The sequence below is a fragment of the Lissotriton vulgaris genome, chromosome 7 (genome assembly GCF_964263255.1).
Source record: "Lissotriton vulgaris chromosome 7, aLisVul1.2, whole genome shotgun sequence".
Classification (NCBI taxonomy): domain Eukaryota; kingdom Metazoa; phylum Chordata; class Amphibia; order Caudata; family Salamandridae; genus Lissotriton; species Lissotriton vulgaris.
The window spans coordinates 1,739,530,679-1,739,556,498 of NC_141695.1; the positions used below are offsets into that span (position 1 = coordinate 1,739,530,679).

At 46.7% G+C, this 25,820-nt stretch overlaps 1 protein-coding gene across 2 annotated transcripts in view; it reads left to right on the forward strand.

Moving 5' to 3' along the window:
* LOC147706533 (glutathione S-transferase kappa 1-like) overlaps window positions 1–25,820 on the forward strand; it is a 97,793-nt gene that overhangs the window by 66,756 nt on the left and 5,217 nt on the right. For both annotated transcript variants that reach the window (XM_086932999.1, XM_086933000.1), the window contains exon 7: window positions 356–449. In XM_086932999.1, coding sequence (XP_086789125.1) covers window positions 356–449 — 94 coding nt within the window. The remainder of the gene's footprint in view (window positions 1–355; window positions 450–25,820) is intronic.

Consider the following 25,820-nt stretch of genomic DNA (forward strand, 5'->3'; position numbering starts at 1 on the left):
TTGCGCCTTATAAATTTAAAAAATAATAATAATAAAGGAAAATGTCCAGCACAGGCATAGAAATGTTAAAGGAAGAGGAAAAATGTAAAGGGATAGAAAGGTAGTGAAGGAGGGTGGGATGGAAAAGCAGATAATTAACAAATAGAGATGAAAAGGATGTCGGATATAAGTTAGTATTGAAGAGAATGAGTGTAGAGAATGAAACAGACTGGGTGAGGAAAGAGAGCAGAGGCAGCTGACAGGATGGCACAACAGTGGGTATCCAAAGGCACTGTCCGTTCGCTGCATGAATTTTTTCATTTCATATTGCTTACTATGCTCTGACCCCTCGCTTGACTCTTCCTTGTATCCCCAGGCATTTGGGATGCCCATTATGGTTGCCCATGTGGATGGCAAACCACACATGTTCTTCGGTTCCGATAGGTTTGAGCTGCTGGCTGACCTGCTGGGTGAGTGAAACCATGTCTCCTGTGATCCCATTAATAGACATAAGATAGTATGTCGGTAATAGTCCCCATAGGCCCATTCAGAAATGTTGAAAAGGGGCTCCTGTAGGCTCCATTGGAGCAAAGTTCATACTTGCATGGGCTCAGAAATGAATCCTAGTACTGAGACAAATCTAGTACTCACTTGGTTAAACTAGACGCCTACAGAATGTATATGAAGTGTACAGCACAGGAAAACGTAGAGCAGTAATCTTCAAACTTTTAATTCTGTGCCACTTCCAATCCCTCTCCATAAAATGCCCCCACCCCGCAAAAAAAAAAAATAGCCCCCCCTCCCGAATTATTTTTCCAGCCAGAATAGAAATGACAAAAGATGTTAGTGATGTGGTATGTAGTGATGGCCCATTACAGAGTGGCTTACTGCAGCTCGTTTTTATTAACTTAAAACAAAGCACTCTTGTCAGCATGATGCTTCTCTTGACCAGAGCCTGGTGCCCCCCCTTTGGAACAATTAAGGCCCCACCAGGGAGGCCTGCCCTCTAGTTTGAAGCTCTCTGATATAGAGTAAATACACAAATGCATGTGTGATTTATTTTTTTCTCTTGCTGGGAAACACATTTTTCTCTTGCAAGATCACCTTTCCTACTTTTTCATAAAATATGAGTGCGTCAGCTGCCCATTCCAACCCTGGAAAGGCAATCGCTTCTACATTTCGCATCACAAATGTGCGTACGTTTTCAGAGGGCCAAACTGCCTACAAATGTTTGTGAATACCATCAGACTTTTTAAGCATATCCATTTTTGCCTAAATTTGAGGGCTTTTGCCACATAGAAAAGCTCACAATCCTACATCCATGGCTTACTTTTGGTATTAGGGACCTTATGCACAAGCCATTGTGCGTACCTAGAGGAGAATTATGTCAACTGGAAAACAAAACGTACTGGAGTGAAATCCAGTTCCTAATTCAAAGGAATCGAGAATGGTTTGATTCTGCCCTCATGAATGGGATTAACTGCTATGAAATGAAATTAATTTATAAAGCGCTCTACTACCCTTGGGTGTCTAGGCGCTGAAAAATTCTGACATATGAAAAAAACAGAAAAATGTAACCGAGCCTGGGGAAGCATAAACCATGAAGAGACCGTGCAGGCATAGCAATTTAATAAACAGCCATGTTTTAAGGGTCATGCGGAAACGCATACCCCTGCTCGTTCGACCAGTCCTGGAGGAACGCATCCGTCTCCTCCGCCGCTGGATCGGGGCGCCAACTGAAGTATCTCGGGAGTTGATGATCCAGGCGGGACGCAAAAAGGTCCACTGAGAAGGGACCCCACCAGTCCGATAGCCTGGAGAACAGAAGAGGATCCAGCTTCCAAACGCTGGCATCTAGGATGTTCCGGGAGTGCCAGTCGGCCACCTAGTTCTGACGCCCCAGCAAATACTCCGCTGTGATCGACACCTGATGGTCCAGGTAAAAATGCCAAAAATCTCTGGCGAGGTCCGCCAGCATTTTGGATCTGGTGCCACCCAGATGGTTGATATAACGGACCGCCGACACATTGTCTATCCTGAGAAGGACGCAGGACTGCACTCTGTCTTTGGTCCAACACTGCACCGCGAAGGAGCCTGCTAGTAACTCCAAGCAGTTGATATGTAAAGATTGCTCGAAAGCGGACCAGGCGCCACCTGTGGAGAAATCCCCGCACCTGGCTCCCCAGCCTGAACGACTGGCGTCCGACTCTATCACGATGTCGGGAGCTGAGCCAAAAATCGCACGGCCATTCCAAGCCTTCATGTGCGTGAGCCACCATTTCATCTCGTCTCTCACGTCGTCTGACAAAGGAATTAGCTGAGAGTATGTCAGCCCTTTCCTGAGGTGGTACGCTTTCAAGCGTTGCATGGCCCGATAGTGGAGGGGACCTGGAAAGATCGCCTGAATCGAAGATGACAACAGGCCCACCAACCGCGCCAGGTGACGTAAAGATATCAATGGTTTCGCCAGAGTCTGGCGCAATTCGTGCCTGATCTTCGAGATCCTCCTGGCGGGTAGACTCAAGGTCGAAGACACCGAATCTATGTTGAAACCAAGAAAGGTCGCACACTGGACGGGAACCAGAAGGGACTTCTTCTCGTTGATTACAAAACCCAAACCTTGAAGAAGGTTGACCGCGGACTGCAACTGAGACCGCAGGCGTCTCGGGCACTGGTCCATGAACAGCATGTCGTCCAAATACACAATCATTCTGACACCTCGAGCCCGTAAGGCCTCCACCGCCGGTCGCAACACCTTTGTGAAGCACCACGGCGCTAAGGAAAGTCCGAAAGGTAGTGTGGTAAACTCGTAAACCTGATCGTCCCACTTGAACTGGAGGAAACGACGGTGTGGAGGGCAGATCGGGACCGCTAAGTAAGCGTCTTTTAAGTCGAGCCTGACCATCCAATCGGACGGGCGTAACACATCCCGTAAGAGGTGAATCCCCTCTGTCTTGAAATGGCGGTACACCAGCCATTCGTTGAAGTCCCTCAAATTGATTACCGGGCGCTGGCCCCCGTCAACCATGTCGACTAAGAACAGGTTGTTTAGGAAACCGGAGGGGTGTTCGCAAGCGCAACAAATCGCCCCTTTTTGGAGGAGGGCAGCGACCTCTTCGCTCACCAAAGCCGCATCGCGCTGGGAAAAGGTAATGGGGCGAGGACGCTGAAGCCGACACGGACGGCCATGGAACTCCAACTGGAAGCCCTGCACCGTCTGCAGCACCCAGGCATCACTGGTAAGGGAGGCCCACGCTGGGAAGAACTGCGCTAGTCGCCCCCCTACCCACAAGCTCGCAGAAGGTAGCACACTCACCTCGTCCACCGCCCTGTTGTTGGCCTCCCTGACCACCACGTCCTCTGAACTTCTGCCCTCTGGTGGGGTAGAAGTTGTTGAAATGGGCATTGTCTTGAAACTGCCCGCGTCCGGAGCCTTGTCCTCTGTCTGAGCTGGCGCCTCGACCGAACGAGCGGCCCCTACCTCGTCCGGCCTTATCAAAAACACAAGGGGCGAAAACCTTCTTTATGTTGGACTGAGCCCGGTCTAAGGAAGTGAAAGTCGCTACGAATTTCCCAAGCTCCTTGATAAATGGGTCACCAAACAACCCACCCTGCGCCACAGCACCAGCCTCGGACGAGGCGAGGTCACCCAACTTGGGGTCCACTTTTATTAAGAGAGACTGCCTCCTCTCCGTAGAGAGGGCACAGTTTGCATTGCCCAGAAATATGATGGCGCGCTGGGCCCAATTTGACAGAACCTCTGGGGAAATCATGTCCCCCGTTACCTTGGTTTCCTCCGCCATGTCCAGAATTTTAGTCATGGGGCCCACAGCATCAAGTAGCTTGTCCTGACACGTACGCCAGGACCTGTCTATCCCCTTCCGGGGATCCTTGACGAATTTCGCCAGGAAGGTAGCCATCTTCGGGTCGATGTCTGGAGTCCTGGCTACTTTACCCTCTAAGGAGGGCTGAGGGCACTCCGCCCGAAGGCGGCTAAGGGCATCCTTATCCACCGGCCTCCTGAGGCGATTCGCGACATACTGAGCCACTTTATCACATGGGACCCATTCGGACAATCTGGGGTGGACTACATCGTCCGGATCCAACATGTCCGACGGACCCGCGGAGGTGGACGGTTGAGATGGCAGCCATGACCTGGAGGAACATGCCTCCTCCTCCGAGTCCGGAGAGTCATCGTCCTGCTGCGGCTCTTGAGACATAGTACGGGGTCTAGGAGGCGGTACCTCCACTGGAAGAACTTGAGGGGACTGGGACCCCTCCAAAGCCAGAAAGGCACTCTTCACCCTCACGAAAGCCGTAGGGTCAACCCCCTCCGTACAAGGTTTCTTAGGGGGAGGGGGAGGTGGGGACGTATCCAGGCCAGAGGCTGGTGCAGGCGCAGGAATAAGAGGGGCGAGCTTAGCGTAAGCCTCATCCAACCACGCTGAGAGCCGTTGTTCAAGGGGTACCATTGCTTGGTCTACAGCCCTATAGATCGAGTCGTCGACCGCTTGGTAGAAGTCAGAGGGACGTAATTCAGAGGTTCCTCCTCTGTATACAGGCTCCAAAGGGCAGAGAGGTCTGGCAAGGTGAGTAGAATTGTCCCTAAGGGCACTCTATGGTCTGGTGGTTCCCAGGGATATGGGTGGCCAAAGGCACACAATTAAGGGGACTAGCCCCTGGGAACGCTGCAGCCCTCAAATTTCAGGGGCACCACCCGGTAAAGCGTTCCCACGCCGAACACCGGCGCAATTACGACCCCGTAGGGTGTTCAAATTCTCAATACAACCCAAACAAGGCGTCAATGAAACAAAGGGAAAACCTAAATTGCGACCCCTAAGGGTGTCAGAACCGGGTGGCCGGGTACAGGCTACACGCTGGTAAAAAACCGCGCCAGAACGCTCCAGAAAGCGTCTGACGGCGGTCCTGCAGCAGCCGAGACACTGACCCCTAGCGGCGAGATAACCGCACCGCGCACTACTGGGCACCAGAATCGCGTGAGGAGCGCAAAAGCGTCCCGCGATCGAAAGGGAATCTGTGAGAGGGAAAAACACAACAAGCGCCTGACCAAGGGACAAAGCGCTCAAGACACAGAACCCACAAACCCAGGAGAGAAGAAAAAACCGACTTAACTTGCTGCTGAGCAGCAAAGAAAGAGGAAGAGAAAACGACAGCAGAGCATGATAGGAGCTGCCGGTGCATGGACACTGTGATAGGACGCATGTTCGATTTTGTTTTTTTCCCAAATGTTCATGGGAAAAGTAGTTTGTTTATGTTTTTCTTACTGCTGTGGAAAATAAAGCGATAGAAAGAATGGCATAATCCGAAGCCTCCGGTCCTGCTATAGAATTGGAGATTCGTCCTCCAATTTTTACAGTCGGTGGAAAATTGGCGCTGGGACTGTCCCTGTTTCTTTGTATTTGAGCCACCTCTGTAGGTGGTTTGCCTTTGGTATGGTCTGGAGGAGGTCTGTCGATTTTGGGACTAGTAAGTATTTCTTTGCCGGTTGTCATTGTAGGAGCGATATTGGTTTGATCCACGAAAAGTGGAAGAATTGCTGCCTCTACCACGTGCTCCTCTAAATGGCCGTTTTTTATATTGGAGTGTTCCTAACGCCTTGGTCGTATCCGTATCCTTCTTTATTGATTCGAGGACATTATCGACATGTTTGCCGAAGAGCGTATCACCGTCATAAGGTAGATCGAGTACTTAAGCTTGGACCTCTGGGCGAAATGCTGTCGATTTTAACCAGCCTTGATGCCTCAAAACAGCAGCCCCCGCCAATTGCCTGAACCCCGTAGAGGAGATATCAATGGCGCAGTCAATAATCTCTGAGGAGATGTTTTCACCCTCCTGAATGATGGCTTGTGCTTCCGCACGGATGGCATCCGGTAATTGTGGAAGCAATGCTGCAATCTCGGACCATATTTGGCGGTCATACCGCCCAAGAATAGCTAAGGAATTAGCCGCCCTTACAGTCGTGGCTGCCAAGGTGGTAAACTTTTTCCCTATGGAATCCAGCTTTCTGCCTTCCTGATCTGGAGATGTGAGAGGTGTGGAAGGATTGCGAGACCTTTTTTGAGCTGCCTGAATAATGACGGAATCCGCCTTAGGCTGTGACACTAGGCATGTCGGAGAATCTGCTGGCGCTTTATACTTTTTTTTTTTTTTTTAAACAGATTTTATTGGTTGCATGGTAGGAACACATCAAGTAATCCTCTGACATCCAGAGGCAATCACTAGAACAAGTTATCAAGGGCTTTGACATGCAAACATTTTCATAGGCGAGTAAGAAGTTGAATTAATAAACAAAGAAATGCATTGTTGCACAACCCCCCACCCTCCCCCACCTACCCTCAACTCCCCCCTCCCTCCCGCGTGTGCCGCTGCCCACTCCGTCCGTGTCGTGCTAGGCGTGTTACAATGTCCGCCATATCATAGGCTATCTGGCTGTTAGATTAGCTGTAATACATCCTCCTCTAGAGCCGGGTCCAGGTCCAGGCCCCGATAGTCCGCCCACCGCTTCCATATTTTGTAATGCTTGAGCGGGCACCCCCTTGCTACATATACTGGCTGTTCCAGGCCCATGCAAAAGTCCATTCCGTTCTGCCAAGCTATGAATGAAGGGGCGTGGGGCGCCTTCCAAGATCTTGCAATGTCCCTTTTGGCCAAGGTCAGCCCCAACAGTAGCAAATGGTGCTTATACCGACGCTTTATACTTTTTATCAAGCCTTGGTAAGACAGTCGGGATCGAATTTGTTCGCTCCATCAATTTGAGACCTGCATTCCAAATGTGGTCGATTATCGGAATAGTGTGAGCTTGCCTTTGAGGTAAGTCTTTAAAATCGTAAAGAAAACAGTCAGTCTGTTGGACGTCTAAAGTGAGATGAAACCTCTTAGCAGCGCGGACCATCAAGTTGTGGAAGCTGCCAATGTCCACAGGAGGCGAAGCTAATGGCGACGTTGGTGGGGTTGAAGGTGTGGGAGCCCTGTAGTCGTCCCACTCTTGAAGGCCGTTATCATCATCATCATTCTGATCCGTGTTGTGAGGGTCTTGATCCTCATTATCAGTATCCTGCTGGGTACGCACTGGTGACCTTGGTGGAACTGGTGCAGAAATTTGTGGCTGTGGAGGAGGTTGCGGCACTGGAGAAACAGGCCTAGACGGTGGGAATCTGCAATTATAATCGTCCAGCATGTGCTGCAGATTCATTACCAAAGACAGTGGTATCTGTATCGTCATAGGTGCCTCTGACCGGTCTACAGGAAAAAGATCTGCCCCATCTTCGACGTTCTCTTACTCCTCCTCATCATAATCTTGGCACTTGATGTGTAGCTCGAATGGGCTAGTCGCTTGTCTAAAGACATTATCCAGTTCTGAACCATCATTGGAGTCCTCTTCCGCAGACTGAAATAATTGGTCAGGAAGAGTAGAACCACTCTTTATAGGACTCGACTGTATAAGAGGCACCCGTTTAAGAGTGGAAGCAGTGACCACTGTCAAGGTGGTAGCCGTGGCCAAAGAATGGTGCAACGTCGACGAGCCCGTCGCATGGTGGTGAAAGATCCAAAAGCCGGTTGAGGCGTCTGCGCCATGTCCACAGACAAAGAATCCGTAACTGTAGATGAATGTGATTTAGCCTTCGTCGGCGAAGATTTTTTTGTCGTCGACGAGGGTAGAGACTTGCTCGTCGACGAAGATGGTCCCGTCGACGAAGGTTGGGCCGTTGATGAGGTGGCAACCATCGACGAAGTCGTCATCGACGGTAAGGCAGTCATCGACAAAGTAGTCGTCAACGAGGAAGGTCCCGTCTACGGACAGCGGCCTGTCGACAATGCTGTAATCTTGGTCGACGACGAGGAGTGCGTCGACGAATGACGCGTTGACGGTGGTTTCTTGGTCGACTAAGTTGATTTGATAGCCGTCGAGGAGATCTTTAAGATAGAGGTAATGGGTCTCACCTCATGGGTTGTCGTCGACGAGGTGGACGTCGTCGACGTAGTCCTCGAAGACATTGAACATGTCGTCGTCGACGTGGAGACAGCATCTACGGATTTCGTTGTCGTCGATGTCGTCGACGGGCGCGTCGACGAGCCAGTGCCCGTTTTAGAGGATGATGGCATGGCTTTGGACAATGACGCCAGAGAGCCAGGTCTCGTAGGGGTAATTGGAGGTAAATGCTGTGGGGAGACATCTTCAGAGATTTCTACAAGTCTCCTTTTCTTGAGAAAAGGAGAAGGCATCTCTGTCTCCGACCCACGCTTCTGAGAGGTCTTTGACTGGAAAGAAGAGACACTCTCATCCTCCGAGACCACCGTGTCCGTTGTCTTCAACTTCTGAAGCCACAGAAGGAGACGGGCCTCTCTGTCCCTTAAAGTTTTAGGTGGAAAAGTACGGCAGTACTTACAGTTCTTCACTTCATGGTCCGGGTAGAGACAGTAAATACATTTACTGTGTGGATCTTCATGAAAGAGATGCAATTTTCCACATGATGGACATGGTCTGAACAACTATTTCCTTGAGGAAGACATTTGGGAAGAAAAAACAGCTATGAAAGAAGAAAAACTGAGCAGAGCTCAGGGAGACTCCCTTCACACGACGTGCAGTAGAAAATCTGAGGGCTTCTGAGGAGAAGGTTCTAGAGGGAACTACAGCCTGATTGGCTGGAATGTGGACCAATATATAATGACACTGATATGTTACTAAAGTGAGTTCTCCCTTAGGCTTTCTATGGGCCTATTCTGTTCTATGGTACTTTTAAATTTAGGATATTTTACTGTATTTTATGTATGTATATATATAATTATGGTAATTTTTATTTATATATGCATATATTACTACTATTTTATGTACCGTGGGACTCCCACTTCGACGACGGGGAATATTCAAGCATGTGAATCTATGAAAGACACCCCTAATACTGGAGAAGTCAGAGATCCTTTTTTTGGGAGCTTTCCTCCTCATTTCCGGGAATCACCCTGGACAGCGGAATATCTCAGGCCTACTTCCGTGGGCCTTCCCACCAAAAACCTAGGGATATGGTTTGACGAGAAGCTACTCTTCTCCACTCAGATAAAAAAAAGCTTGCTGGGCAGTGCTTCAGCACACTTAAATCCCTGAGGAAATTTTTATCACTTCTCCCTAGGTCAGCCAGGGCAATCGTTACCTGGGCATTCATTCTTTCACACATTGACTATGCCAATGCCCTGTATGTAGGCTTTTCGGGTTATATTTTGAATAGACTGCAGATAGTCCGTAATGCAGCAACTAGGACTCTTCTTATTATCCCTATAAGAACCAGCGTAAGGCAACACAAACGGGATCTCCATCTGTTATCTGTGATACAAAGAGTGAAGTTCAAAGCCCTAGTCCTTGCTCACTCAGCCTTGTACGGACATGGTCAGGTCTATATGAGAAAGGGCTTCAGGTTTTATGTTCCCGCAAGACAGCTGCGTTCAGCGACACAGCTTCTTGCTCATGTCCGCGTTTTCGCTTCAAAAGAATTGGAGGAAGATCTATTGCCTTTACAGCAGCCTCTGCTTGGAATCTGCTTCCCCTGGATCTCCGCAGTATTCAGGACCCCAAACTCTTCAGGAAAAGATTGAAGAAATTTCTTTTCATCCAGCTGTTCTTCTTCCACTCCCCACTGGTTCGCACCGGGAAACTCTTTGAGTAGCCGCGCTCGTTATAAATGGCATTAACATAAATTATTATATTTTGGTATCCTCAGAAGTAATTTTGCTGCCGAATTTTGAGCCATCTGCGAGCTTGTGCAGAGATTTTTGGTGAGCAGTTAGGAGCAACCCAGTGCAATACTCAATTTTAGAAAAGACGAGTGCAGCGCTCACTTCCTTAAGCAATTCCAAAGGAATAAAAGAGAAAAAATCCTACGTGATTTTAGAATTAGAATACATGTGGAGGTGATAGCATTTACATATCCAAATGTTTCTCATCAAAGTGAACCCCCATGTTTTTTGCTTTGGCAACAGGGGTCGATAGGACTTCCAATTCCTGGAGCCACCAATTGAGAAACCAGAACGACGGACGATTGCCAAAGAGAAGAACCTCGGTTTTATCAGAGTTCAGCTTCAGATAGTTATTCGATATGCATCTCCCTATATGTTGTGTGCAATCGTGGAAACAAACGGCAGTCCTCTCTAAATCTTCCGTGACCAACACCATAATCTGGGTGTCATCAGCATATGAGATGACTGAGAAGCCAATACTTCTAATCAGTGATGCTAAAAGTGTTGCATATAGATATGAAAGAGTCGGACTCAGTGCTGATCCTTGCGGTACACCACAAGGTAGTGTAAAAGAAGAAGAGCTTTGGCCATTTGATTCAACAAATTGTTCTCTTTCTGAAAGAAATGATTGCAGAGGCTTGAGGGCTTTGCCCCTTATGCCTAGAGAATGAAGGCGTTTGGTAAGTAATGTACTTGCCCCATGTGCTTTATTGAAGTCTTCAATTATAAGGCTTGGCCTTTCGTCCACGAGGTGTTAACCTTAGCTTGAAGAGCCCTGTGAGTTAGTGGGCTACTCATTAACCTGTGCTGGTGTAATTGCAGCAGTCACATTTCCCCTTCAAAGGGCACAGCTGATACATAAACAATGAGCCAAGTGGTCCTTTTCTTGAAAGGAAAATCCCATGAAGAACAACAATCAGAACTGCACGGAGCCATTGTCTGGATAGTCCAACTAGAAAGTCTTCCAGCTACTACTAATGAATGCCAACCGCTGCTTTGGTTACCATACAGTCTCAATCTGGTGCATTAGCTATAGACGTTTTAAAGAATATCGTGCAAATGTCCAGAAAATAGCATATTAGTAGTCTCAACATTATCATACCACCGAAACGCGTTTCTACCACAAACAAAACAGCCCGTCTCCAGGCTTTGACGTGTTTGCTGTACACCCAAGACTTTTTAAGAGGAGGCCCGATGGACTTCCCTCTATTTGCCTGCCTCAGTACAAACATAATTTCGTCTCTAATTAGGGGCTTTGCATTCCTTTACATTGTACAAAGGAACAAAACTGAGAGGACGATATGACTTGGAAGTTGGCCAAAAGTCCTGAATTTCTATTCACTGGTTCCATGCATTCAAAGTACAAAACACCAGCATACAGGCGACTTCAGTGGCTCTACCAGATATCAAATGTTACAAGCTTCTTGGACGCCACGTGTTTAGGTAGTACGAGCTCTGGCCAAAGTCTTGTCCTTCTATGGCCCATATACAATGGGTAGTGAAGCAAACCATCAGTTATTTCATTAGTACATTTTTGTGTAGCGCATTCTGTATCTCGCTGGATGTCGGAGCATGTTTGAGTTTCAGTATTGTTGGATGGCTTAACAGCAAGGCAGTTTCATATTCGGAATGAGTAGGTGCATGTTCTGTGTTTGGTTACAGTGTGTACTATTAAAAGGTGGTGATATCTGAGCAGCAAGCCTGTAACTCAATCTGCCATGCTGCCAGCTAACAATAATTATGCAAGATTCCTCCCTGTTCTTTGCTTTTAATAAAGTGCTCCTGCTTCACGATTTCATAAACTTGGAAATTTGGACTGGGTGAATTGGAGGAAACAATTGAACATTGTTTTAATTAGTTTTTCTTGAAAGAGTTAATCCTTAAGTATTATAAAAATGTATTCTGCTGCACAACACATACCTTTCGCCTACTCTCAGGCACCGCTAGCCTTGCACACTCACCCACCATTTACCTTGCACAGTCCAGCTGACATTGCGCAGACAGTCAGATACTGCTCACCTGCCCTCCACATAGTGCTGACTCTGCACTCACACACCACTGACATACCTCTCACCCGGCACTCACATTCCTCTCACCTTCCACCCACACCTCTCTCACCCTCCACCCACACCTTTCACCCTGAACTTTGCACTTATGTTATTGACATACTGCTTACCGTATACTTGCACACCTCTTACCTTGCGCAGGGTAACATCTCACCCTGTACACTCACACAATTCCCATTCTGCATTGAACCCACAACAATCACCATACATTGAGGCACTTTCACCCTGCACCCAGATACTTATCAATTTTCATTTATGCGCCACTCACCCTGCACAGAGAACACTCACCCCATTCTACCTGCACTTATACACTGCTCCCACACCTCTTAATATTAATACCATAGGCAAAACCTAATTTATTTACCAATGCTTGTTACATCTGCTCTTGATATGGTTGCTTGCTTAAACCTGCACACACCTCCCCTTAAAAAAACAGACATTGGTATATTTGAGTAAAAAGCGGATTGGCTTATTATATTTTGCAGTCTTGCTGTGAGCGACCCCGCTATTCAGTACAGCTCTCAAACAGATTATCCTGCAGGCACAGTGCAGTTGGGGGAGTTGAATACTGTCCTAGGGACGAGCTTAGCTTGGGAAGACATTTTATATCCCAAACCGAAAAGGCACAGCCGACAGCTGCCGTGTTTTCTGGGTCTGGGTGCTAGACTCAGGGCTCGAGTCGGGGTACCACGCGGGTGGACGGCGTCCCCCCACTTATTTTACCGGGAGCTCGAGAACTGGAGCAAATGGAGCTACACATTCACTCCTTGGCCTCCATGGGGCGAGATCGGAGCACATTCAGAACGCTGCTCACGTGCTGTCTTCTCTGATGCAATTACATCTAAAGGGTGAGCGAGGGGAGGCAATGAGTCTGATGGTGCAAGCCACCTTTTGTGACGTCACTTCCTGTTGTGACATCAAGATCCCCCACTTCTGTTTTTTTTATGACTTGTGCCCAGGTGTTAGTTGCAGAAGTCTTCTACTTTGGCTGCTTGTGATTTTACACAGTCTGGCCTTTGTCTATATTTTACCCATTTTCCAGCCTTTTTTCTGTCTGCAACGTGGTTAGTCCACAGGAACCGCACTGTTTGTTCTGATAATTATTGCACTATATAACAAATATGCATAAACGTTTGAAAAATAGAATCAACTTTTATTCAGTCGTGGAAGATTTGGGCAGCTCGAACAAGGGTTTCGAAAGGTTAAACAGGGAAAGTCTCGTTTGGAAGGGTGTATAAGAAATCCTTATGACAGCTGAAGAAAATGCCAATAAAAAGCACACATACATACACGGATGGAGTGGCCTTTAACTAAGTTCTGCGCACAATACGCAGTGATATTGGTGAACCAGGATCACAATGAGGTCATGGTGTGTAGGGGAGTGAAATATTAAAGGGAAAGATCCCCACATAACCGTTTGTTGGGAGGTGAATCGTCCACAGTACAAAATTCCAGAATCATCTAAGTCAATTATTTTTTTTCCATTGTAACTGCTATCACTTTTTAGGCATCATTTTCTCCTGGTGGCAGCAGGAGACTGAGACACCCTACGAGTGTAGCCACGTGCTCCAGTTATTACCAACTCTAGTATGAGGCGCCTGTTGCCAACTTAATGGTGCTGTTCAGTCGGACCCCTTGGGTACTATCTACAGATCTTCATATATCATGTGCACTGTGCTGATTTGTTGTGTGTTGACGTTACATAAAAAAGTATTTAACCAGATACAGACATTGATAGAAACATCCATTTACAGGCAATCACACTGAATAGGTTTTGTGACCATTATCAGAATTGTTTTCCTTCGGTGTATTTGTTTATTGTTTGAATTGAATAAAATTGTTACAAAAATAAACTGGTTGGTTTCAATCATAAATAAGCATGGTCATTTCATTTAACAAGACTGTTAAACATATCTAAAACATAATCATTTCTGAGCCATTCTCATGATTACAGCAGTAAAACATGGGTTAAAACTACTGTTTGTCTCTAGTCTTTGACTGAGTGATTGTGTAGTAGTTCTTTCACCTTGTGTGCAAATCTCGCTAGTCTTGCTAATTCCATTGGGATCTTCATCTTAAAGAGAAATGTCATAGCGTCTGTACAGTTGCGTATCCCATATTTTAAAAAGAGGGGTTTCATTAAAGTGCGACATGCATAATTTAAACAATGGCATAAGCAGATCATCTGGGTCATGGATTCCTTGAGCTGATGGCACAATATACAAATCTTAAAAGACTCGAGTGTTTTCCAACGTCTGTTAATGTCTTTTATCTGTAGTTCCATCAATCTCACAGACAGAATTTTCTTTATAATAGACTTGCTCAAGGCAGAGTCACGGTATGGCTGACTCAGTTTATCGTGGAAGGAACTGGTTAGTAGACTGATGTTACTACAAGAGGACTCTAGTTCCTTCATGTCCTCTTCCTTGGATAGTAGTCTAACTTTGGGTTGGTAAATAAAATTCTGCCAGTTGGACAAGTCAAGGTGCAATTCAGTGCAAGCAGATAAAAGGCCGTTGGCCCACGAGTTGTTACTTTTCATAAAAATTTCCTTCAAGATTGCCTTCATTGTGTTTGAGGGGGCAGCGCAGACCCCTCGATAATACCGAACAATCGGCCCAGTGTTCATAGCGTTGTTTGTTTAGCCCAAATTCAAGCCGTACCAAGGTGTTATGAGCATGAGCGGGTATAAGTAAGATATGTTTAAATGCCCGGCAGTTGGCACGTTCCATGATGTTGATTGATGCCGCGGGGAATGCTAGTTGGCCATATGTAATTGAAGGGAGTAACTTAGCTCTTATGACCTTTCTAATGGATCCAGTTGTCGGGCTACTTAATTTGGAGTTCAATTTGCAAAGTGTGTACGTCACTGCCTTAGCTTTTGATTCCATGGATGCAGTGTATGCTGCTGATTTCCCACTGCTCATAATCCAAACCCCTAAGTAGTTGTATTTGGTCGTTGTTGCTATTTTCAGGTTACCCATTCTCCATTGTTTTTTTAGTTTATTTGCATACTTCCCGAAAATTACTACCTTTGTTTTCCCTGCATTTGCTCTCAAGTCATTTTCGTTGTTATAGATGCTTAAGGCATTCAGTGTTAGGTGCATGCCCGTTTTGGTATGGTCCAAGAGCACCATGTCGTCTGCATACTGCAATGGGAACAGTCTAGTAGATACACGTACCCAAGTTCCGGTGTAGAGAGCAATAATTGCTTTCAGCAGGGTAGTTGGAATCCCCCAATCTTGTAATTTCCTCCACAGCAAATTCCTGTTGACTCCATCGAATTCCATAGAATAATCCACGGAGCATGTGAAGAGTGGAAGATGGTTTTCCTGAGTGGACTGTTCTACCAGTGGACTGTTCTACCAGCTAGGCAGGGGCTATGATGTTATCTAGTGTCGAAACTCCTGGCCTGAAACCGGACTGATATGCTAGAAGAATTTCATTCTCGTTAGCCCAATTTTGCTGGTCTTGCAGGAGGAGGCTTGCATATCCTTTTGCCTCAATATCCAAGAGGGCTATCAACCTATAATTAGTTGGGTCCGAGTGTCACCCTTTTTGTGTATTGGTTGAAGCAGGGAGCCTTTCCAGGCTTCAGGCACCATTGAGTTATTCAGGCAGAACTGATAAAGTGGAGTAAGTAAAGTTCCCCAGAAATCGCTGTCTTCTTTGAAGAGGCATCCAGGCAGACCATTGGGTGCCGGGGCCCCATCCTTTTTGATATTTTTTAATATTCGTGTCACCCGAGGTCCTGCGTCAAGAGTTCCAGGTGGTTCTTCCGTGGTCATTATACGAGGGTTAATTGAACTGGTGTTAGTAGAAGTTATTTGATGGTTTGCTGGTCTGTGGTCCGGAACACTACAGTACAGTGTAGTCACATAGGAGACCCATGTGTGGCTGGCAACCCCATTATGCCGGTCGTGGCCGTGGCCGGACAACCTATTGATATATGACCAAAATCCAGCCTGTCTGTTTGGCATCAACAGGCTAAAAATAGGCAACCATTGCAAGTCTTACAATTGCCTTTTGTTAACCCATAGGTTTTTCCTGTGGGCTTTTCTTGCTAACAACCGGTTTTAAAGTGTTTTATAGTTACCCTCTCGTATGTTCACGGTTGGCTTGTCTTAGGTCCCGCTTGCTTTGTGCAATTTTTTCACATCTTGGTGCTGGTGTGGTCCTTTACCTGACAAAAGGTGATACAGTTCTGGCACCAAGTTGGTCCAATTCTCACATATATTGCCAGCAGTAAAGTCTTTAGCGAGTGCGGGCAAATTGCTTTTCCACTTTGACAGGATATTTGTATCTATTTTATTCCATTTTAGCGTTCTCGGGAGAACAGGTATTTCCTCTCCTTTAGTGTGGCCTAAGAGGGGATATGCAAAAGACTGGCTGTTTGCAGCGAGATGGCTATGGCTAATGGAAAATGGTCACTGGTCTGTAGCACTGGATTTCGGAGTTCTGCAGCTTGATCATACAGGCAATTGCACATGAAGATGTAATCAACTGAGGGTTTGGTCTTCCCTGTGAAGAGTTATTCGTGGCATAGTTGGTAAGTTGTGGGTCGGGCGTTAACCTTAATCTGTACATGTTTAAAAATGTGTTTGGGGGTTGGTAGGGCAGGGGGTGGGGTGGGGGGTGCTTCAAAAATGTGGGCTCTTGGTCATTCTACTATTTGTCTATTACTGACAGTATCCTCCTGATTGTGGAGAACTGTATCTATGCTTGCCTGAACTTTCAATAAATACGGTTGTGAAAAAAAAAAAAATGTGTTTAATAAGGTCCCAGCCGGATCTATGTGAAGTGTTGCTTCTTTTACTTTTCCCAAGTTCTGGGTGTTGAAGTCCCCGGCCAATATGATCCAACTATTTGAGTGGTTACTAAGCAAGTCTTCAGGTGTGTCTACCATGGCCCTCACCTCGGAGTATCTTGGTTTATCTTTACAATTAATTAATTCAAGAGGACAATTGTAAATAGACGGCCTTCCAATTTTAATCCCTGCAGGTAAATAGCTTAAACATTGTCTGTGATTAACACGGTTTTAGCTTTTATATTACGGCCAATTTGTATGTATATGGATAAGCCCCCAGATGGCCTACCAAATACATTGTACTTTTTTGCTGGCTGTTGGAATTCTACAAAGCCTGGGATGACCACTGGAGCAAGTAACCAGGTTTCCTGAAGACACAACAGATCCCCAGACTGTAAAAATTTGAATGCAGCTGTTTTGCAACGTAGTTTTGAATCTGTACACGTTCTATGAGATGACTTTCGTAGTGGTGATCATTCGACTCCCAAGGCGATCGCTCCTAATTGTGCTATGAGTTTTATGCATGTACGGGTCATTACAGTTCCATTTTGGGGCTTTCTAGATTGATCAATTTGTCCTCTTTCTGTTAGGTTGAGGTTTGGTGAGAGATGTATTCTTAAGTTAAGAAACGCTGACGTGCGGGGAACTGGTTTTGTCCCTCTTAAGATGGTCTTTCTTGGGGTTATTGTCTTTTTGTCGTTTGAACCGCCTCCTAACATCTGTGGGTACTTTTCCTCTTTTGGTATGTATATACTGATCCCCCATTTCGTAAATTGATCTTTCTTGCATGATTTTGTAGGCTATTGTATTATTTTTCCATTTTGATATTGTTGACTCTCTTGTTGTATTACTCCCTGGAACCTTGAATTGGACTTGAATGAGGCCATCAGTCATGATAAAAGAGAGCTCTGGGATGTGTCGGAGGATTTGTAAAATATTAGATCTGTTTAATGTGTCCGAACTTCCACGAGATATATATTCAGGTGTGAAAATTATGATGTTATTCTCCGATTCCCTTTGTACTTGAGCCCTTTGGCCGCCAGCGGGGGGTTGTATTTCCAAACTTTGAACCGTTATTGTGGTTACTCTGTTGTCCTCTAGTCCGGCCTTATTGCCCAATGTCCCGAGGTTTTCAACTAAAGGGAAGGATGTCCTTTCTCTGCCCCTAGCCTGTGGTGATTCAACCAGTTCTTGATTTTCTAAGCGCTTTTCTATAGGGTGACACTCCCCGCTATCTATTTTTAGTGAAGGTTCGGGCTCATGTGGGGCTCTAATAGGCTGCTCATTGTTCTCGAAAGTATGACCAGCATCAAGATTTGTGCTTGTGGTTAATTTGATAGCTAATGATTTATTTAGCTGATTATCGTCACAATTTGAATTTGTAATTGATTTGAATGGCGATATTTTGTTTGGCTGATCTTTTCCTGGTCTAAACCTTTGAAATATAGGATAACATTTCTGAGACTCCGGAAGGCATTGTGTGTGGGCCTTCTTTGGGTTCGTTTTTTTACTCTGGATGCCATGTAATGTGGCCAGGCCCAGCTGTAGTCCCTTTGCACGCCCATGTGGTTTATTATTTTTTCCTTGCTTCTTCAAGCGTTTTTTTGCTCTCCTTGATAATGCTTTGGCAGGTTCCGTGGCTTCTTGCGAGTTAACTGAATGTTAGTGTTGCTATGGAGGGTCTTGCCCATCACTGGTTCCTCGTGGTTGGATGTATTTTGGCACGTTACTGACACCAACTGCGTCGATGCCGGAGGTGTGTCCGGCCCTAAAGTAGGTTTGCTATCTTGAATATTATTGTCCATGAAAGACTTGACTTCTGGTCTTGGTATGTGGTTCACGCTCTTCGTTGATGTTTAATGTAACAAAATGAGGGGGCTGTCGGCCCCTGTTGTGGCATTGAAACCATTATGTTTTGCGTGATTTTGTGCTCTTTCAGCTATTTTTTGATTTGGTTGGTCTGTAAACTTGAATTGGCTTTGCTTTAGCTCTGATATTATTGATGTTAAAACTTCTGGAAGAGAGCTAAACATCTCCACTATTGGCAGACAAGACCACCCAGCAGTTGTCTGCAGCTTCAACAACTACATATTTCCTGCTAATGCATCGATTTTACCTTCTATGTTGATCATAGCCGTTGCAATTGCCTGCAATGTGTCCATTTGAATTTCAAGTTTTTGTGTTTGCCAGGTGAGAGCCTTGATGGCCGTCGTCAATGTGGAGTTTATTGAGGATAACAAATTGTTTTGTTCTAAGAGCCGCTTTGGGTTGTGCTCTTTGTTTCTACAGTTAGTTGGTGGGGATTTTGTTCCCCCAGGTAGCTATTCTCTCTCAGCTCTGTTCCCTGTGAAATTAAGCTTGATTGAAGGTAAGGAGTTTGATCGCTGATAGATATGGTGACGGGGAAAGTTCGTAATGAGATCCTCTGCCAGCTGCCTGTGGGGTCACCAGGCTCTCCCCTTGGATCTGCAGTTTAACCTTATTTGGGGACCCCAAAGCTGATGATATTTCCAGGACTTCTGGGTTTCCCGGCCCTGGTACATCTTGCCTCCTTCAAATAGCTCAGATGCTGAAGATATTTCCAACATTTCCGGATTATCTTGCCCTAATATGTCTTGTCTCCTTTCCGGGGATGTACAGGGGTTTATTCCATTACTCCGGGAGGAAGAATAGTTACCATTGTCAAATATGTCAATGCTCTTTATTTTTGGTTCCTGTCGCATGGCGTCTTTAGCTTGTTGTTTCTCCTGTTTTGGTGTATTGCCGCTGGGCTCTCCATTTCCCAAGATTCTTTGTCCAGTCAGTTTTGGCATAAAGTATTGGCAGATTCCCTTGCTATTTAAGTTGGAATTTGAATTTGAGGTTAAATGCACAATAGGGGTAGACTCTAATTGCTCTCGGGCCTCCTTAACCGACTTTTTCTTGATGCTGGTGCCAGAACCGTCCCTGAGTTTTTTCGAGGCTGTGCTTGGCAGGAATCCGGTGGTCACCGCCTCCTGTGCCCTGCTCATTACTAACACAACTACGACTAGGGGTTAGGGTGAGCACAAAGCACAGACTGGACCGGCTAGTCAAGAGCAGTATCAGGAGCTGGAGCAGTGGCACTTTGTTTCAGTCAGAGCAAGCAGGGCGAGCGGGGTGGGGGCAGGAGCGAGCAGGTCACACTGGTGGGCCACAGGCTGCACCCAACCTAGTTGGGCCGCCTCCGTGGGTTCACTGAGCTCGCACTCTGCGGCCACAGCTGATTGCGGCCGCGCTCGCTCCTTGGTGCACACTCCTTTGTGCACGGGACTCATCGCACACTCTCTGTGCACCCGTACTGCCGTGGCCAGTCTGAGGTAAGCACAGAGGCCCCAGATCTCCCTGGCCGTGCCGCTGTTCCTGGCTCCTCTCTGCTCACTGCTGCTCGCTGGCCCTTGAGTGCGCGGCTTTGACCCCGCTCCTCCTCGGCCACTCCGCGCTCCTCCGAGGCCAAGGGAAAGAAGGGGCAGGGAAGCTGTGAGCCTGTAACGGCTGCCAGGGGCCGGGAGAAGAGAGCAACAGTCTCGGCGTCCTCGCTCGCCGTCCTCCTTGCTCAGGCTCAGTCAGACGGCTCAGTCGGGCGGCGTGAAAACATGGTGTGGAGTATAATCAATCTCATTCCAGGCACACTGTGTTTGAGTGTCAGTGAGGGGGTGAGCTGCACTGTCCAGTGGTAACAACCTGGATTTTGCACTTTAGTCCTAAATGCACGAATGCTCATCTTTAAGACTTTCTCTCAATAAGGTGCATTACACTTCATTGTACTTGAAGCCAAACAAAATGTCTGAAGGGAAGCTCTGGACTGCATCTCTAAAAAAAAGTGATCAGGGCTCCTGTCTACCCTCAGGGTTGATGGGTACCGGGAATCAATATCAAACATAGAGGCAGCTCTCGCCAAAACCCAGCTCGCCCAGGATTGGCTCTGCCGAAGCCTCTCCACACCTAGTGCTCTGACTGACACTCCTCTCATCGGCAGCCCCTGGTTTATCGGATCCTGGTAGAAGACGACCCTATGTTACTCTGAGTGAACTAAATACCTGCAGGTGAGCACTGACCACAGTTACCCTAAGCAAAAAAACACAAAGGGGTATCTTAAAGTGGAAAGAGTAGGCCTCTAACGCTGAGCACAAAGCAGAGTTCCTGTTTTACCATTCCTGATAGCTCAGTCTTTATTGCTTCAAATGGTACATGGAGAACTCAGCAGGCATACATTGATTCCATTCAAGGTGATGACAGAAGAGCAAAAGCCACACAAATGATGGACGGAATGCAGAACAAATCAAATATTCATTCACAGTCAATAGATCTGAGTTAAATCCATCGTTCTTTTGCTCACCATGCCACCCCAGTTTAGACCCAGCCATATGCAAATCAGTCTTGACCCTGTGCCTCACGGTAATAGGCAAGTGCATGGTGAAGCCTTGTAATATCCCACAATCTCGCCTCTATTTTAGTACGCCAAATGACGTCTGGCAAGAGCAGACACATGCTTGTGGTTGCACTCTTGGATGGTTATGAAGCATACACTGTTACGGTGAGGGCATCATAGAATGTGAAAAGTGAACCAAAAGGGCCTGCCAGGAAATGGGGCTAGTTATAGTTAGGATTGTTTTCCATAGGGAATCCGCAACATTCTATTGATAATAACTTTGGCGCCGGTTGAGGAATCTGCCTAAAAATTTCCTGAAATTTGCCTCGCTGCGCTCCGCTCATTCCCTGAAAGTTTGGGGGGGAATCGTCAAGCGGGGGCCGAGATTAAAGGGGGTGTCCCAAAAGGTGTTTTCCCCATGTTAATTTCCGTAGGGCGGTTGGACTCACTTTTAGCCCGAACGGCTGAATGGATTTCCAGCAAACTTGGCAAAATTGTAGGGACTGGTAGCCCGATGTGCCTTTGCTATGTCTCAAGATATGTGCTCCAGTGGATTTTGAGTAATTTAGGTTCAAAAATATATATATATATCTATAAGCGCGCCCCGGTACGCGCACCGGGCGCGTACCAGCGCGCTACGCGAGTTCGCGCGCGGAAAGCTGATTGGCTCTCGTGTCTGTCAACATTCCAAACAGTCCGGAGCGGCCGCCATCTTGTGTCTCGGTAGGATTGAGACACAAGAGGTGGCAAAAACAAAGGGTGAAATGACCAAAAGGGGGCAGGGTAGACCCCCTTGGTTTGATGTGGGGGCCATAAAAGGGCCCCGCGGGGCAAAATTTTTTTTTTTTTCCGATTTGCGCAGGGGGAGCGCCTGGTACGCGCTCCTGGGAGCGTACCGGGGAGCGTACCATGGGGAAAAAAGAATTACAGTTTTTAAAAAATGTAGCATTTTTTTATAAATTGGAGGTAGTTCTAAAAAGAACTGTTTTTTTTATTCTTTTTGTTGTTTTATATTTTTTTATTGGTTTTTTGAACATTTTGTACTTTTTTTGGCTTTTATGAACAATTTTATATTTTTTTTGGAATTTTTTTGGGGACAAACAAAAAACAGGGAATTGTAAACGGCTCAACTGGAGCAAAACAAATCAGGAAAAAATTAAGATTTCTTTGGGCACTTGTGGTTGTCACCAGCACGGGTGATGAGTTTAACACTTTGCTCACCATAGCAAATTGTACGCCCACAAAATATGCACACTATTTTGAAATTTCCAAACTGGGTTTGGATGTTTGGGACCATCTCCCTTGTCTCTGGTCCCGATGGAGTGGGTTGGGTACTTTGGGAGGTGCTGGGAGAAGATTGGGGAGGGTTTCTGGTCAGTTCTCTGACTTCTGCCGCACTATAGTTGTTAGAGTGCCGGCGTTGCACGTGGCGAATCATGGTTTTGTTGCCAAAAGAATATTTTTTGGCAGGGTTCCCCCTGGAAAGTACAGTGCCACAGATCAGACAAGTCACCTTTCGCGCATTTACTTTCTTTTGGCCCCTTGGGATTTAAAAAAATTCCCACACAATGTGCTCCTTTGACTTGTAGGGGGTAGTATCTTCTGGCAGGTAGTGCCGCCTCTCCTCCTCCTCCTCTTCTTCATCTCCACCACTGTGGTGTTGTGGTGGTCCTTGTGGTGGTGGTGGTGGCTGAGATACTCCTGCTGCTGCTGCTACTGTAGCCATTTCTCAGTACAAATAGGTACTAATAGCTCTGGAAACAGGTCTTCCTCACTCAAAGGAGAAAGTGAGAATGAGGAAAAAAGGTGGGGGCTTTATTTATTTATTTATTTATTTTTTGCATTTGTAATGCGCACAGATACCCACAAAGGGTTTCCCGGCGCCAGGGCTAAGAGGTCAAAACATAGAGGGCAGTAACTGTCAAGGACCACAATTATTTATTAAAAAGCCAAGTTTTAACGTTTTTCATAAAACTGGCAAAATTATCCTCCTTCCGTAAGGCTAAAGGGAGGGAGTTCCAAAGAACTGGTCCCAGATGGGAGAAAGATTTCCCCCCCACTCGGGCCAGTTTGAACCTGGGAACCACGAAATTTGCTCCATTTAAAGAACGGAGATTGCGTGCGGGAACATGGGGCCTAACCAATTTTTGCAGGTATTTTGGTGCGGTCCCTGCCCTGATCTTGAACATGTATGTCAAGGCTTTGAACCGAACTCGGTTCTCTACCCTCAGCCAATGCAGGTCCCTCAGATGCTTCGAGATCCTTGCTGTCCTAGGAATCTTGCACAGCAACCTGGCTGAGGAGTTCTGGACCAGCTGCAGTCTCCTGGTCACGGCTAGATTGGAACCCAGGTATAAGATGTTACCGTAGTCAAGCCTAGATGTAATTAATGCATTGACTACGGTCTTCTGGGTATCCACAGGCAGCATCCAGATAATCTTCCGCAGCCATTTAAGGATTGTGAAGCAGATACCAGCCACTTTGTTAGCCTGCTGTTTCATTGATAATGAATCATCGATGCACACCCCCAAATTTCTAGCCTGGGTAGCCGGGGTGGGGAAGGCACCCAAAGATGGCGGCCAATGGATGTCCTGCCACAGATCTCTATTTTTCCCCAGGAGAAGAATCTCCGTCTTCTCCCCGTTAAGCTTCAGCTGGTTCGTAGACATCCAGCTTTAATCATTAGGAAAACAAAACTGTCCTGAACCAATAAAAAGTGTTATTTATAGGTCACATGACCCGACGGGCTTACGCTACGTGCCCCGGGGCGCGCCCCGGGGCGCTTACGTAGCGCGATCTTATGAGCTCGGGTGCGCTTACGCCGTGCGTATCACGCGGACGCGGCTACGCGATAAGTCACGATGATGTTTTCGTTCGCGGCAATAGCGCTAACGGGACGCTCACTGGTACGCGCACCGGGACGCGCCGCAAGGCGGCGCTTACCGGTGCGCTCACCGGTACGCGCACCAGGAGCGCTCTAGGGCAAAAAAAAAAATATATATATATATATATATATACATATAAAAAATAGTATTCCATAAATATTCAATATAGGATTCATTATAAAAAATATTATATTTGATAGCAATAGAAATTTGCTATTAAAAAAACTTTGAAATTCACTGAAAAAAACATAGGTTTGAGGCCCTATATATAGTTAGGAATTAGCATTTAAAAAACCTATGAAATTCACTGAAAAAACCATAGGTTTCACACCAGTTATAGTTAGGAATTTGCATTTAAAAAACCTATTAAATTCACTGAAAAAAACATAGGTTTGACACCAGTTATAGTTAGCTGGAAATTTTACTGACATAAAACCATTGAAATTCCCACGTTATAGTTAGTTGGACTCACTATAACTTGCGCACGCGTCTGCAATGCACTGCTGATGACGTCACATATTACATCACTCATGACATGGTCAGTGACATCACTCATGACATCACTGATGACACCATCCTTATGACAGACTGACAGACCTCCTTTCAGTGTAATGTAACCCTTGAAACACATATTCAAAAATAGAAACTAACGTTTCCCAAAAAATGGAGATACCCATACCAGTTACAACAACCAATTCAGTAATTCCACCATCTATATACACATCCACTCATTCAGCAACACTTCTATATAGTCACTCATACATATATTCACTCATCATATGTAGTGATACACATATACATCCTGTTACACACTGAAAGTCATCCAAAAGTTACTCACACACATACATGCAAATAAACTATTGAACATCCATTTATTTGCATATACAGCTATACACACACTAGCACATTACGCTCCCCCTGCCTCCTCCTCTGCTGAGATCTGTATTGCAGCGCCTGTCTCCACTTGTGGCATTAGCATTGTAGCGCTTGACTGCAGACCGGTATTGTAGCGCCTGACTCTGTTTTATGATCTCTATTGTAGCGCCTACTGCAGATTACTCACCCCTAACGCAGCGCTTGACTGCACAGCGCTTAGCCATATCGTAGAGCTTGAATTAATATTTTTTAGCAGCGCTAGCGCGCACCTCGTTGCTGTGTATGATAACGTGATTTGCACATTATCAAGCGCCCACTGCTCCTGAGTTTGTTGTTGTTGCTGCCATTTTGTCCGGAACCTCTGGCCCTTCCTCCACCTCGCTCCCGCCTCCCAGCTGACCCGCCCACGCTCCGCCCCCTCCACTCTCCATTTAAGGCTGATGTCCCAACGCGCTACGGCCGCGCCGAAGGTGCGCCAAAGGTAAGCCCGTCTACGCCCGTCCGCGCCTGGACCGCGCCCAGCGCCAGACCCCCTTGCCCTCGTACCACCCACCCCTCCCGCATTACATACGACGCCTCCTCCCTCCTAGCCCTTAACCCTGTCCGACTCTCCAACTGCGCCCAAGCCGCTCCTGGACACACCCATGGACCCTTCACATGCTACTCCTGCAAGTTCGACGGCTCCAAGAAAAACTCCTCATCCACGAACACACAACAGATATCTGACTCCAATCACCTAAAATGCATCCTGCTCAACACCCGCTCAGTCCACAGACACGCCATCGACCTCTGGAACCTACTAGACACCATTTCTCCCGACGTCGCCTTCCTAACAGAAACATGGATGAACGCCTCATCAGCCCCAGACATCACCATTGCCATCCCGGAAGGATACAAGATCACCCGTAAGGACCACACCGACCAAACAGGAGGAGGCATCGCTATCGTCCATAAGAACTCCATCCGCATCTCAACCAGCTCAGACGTCAACCTTGCCAGCGCCGAACACCTTCACTTCCAGATCCACACCGACCCCAAGACCACACTCAGAGGCAACCTCCTCTACCGAC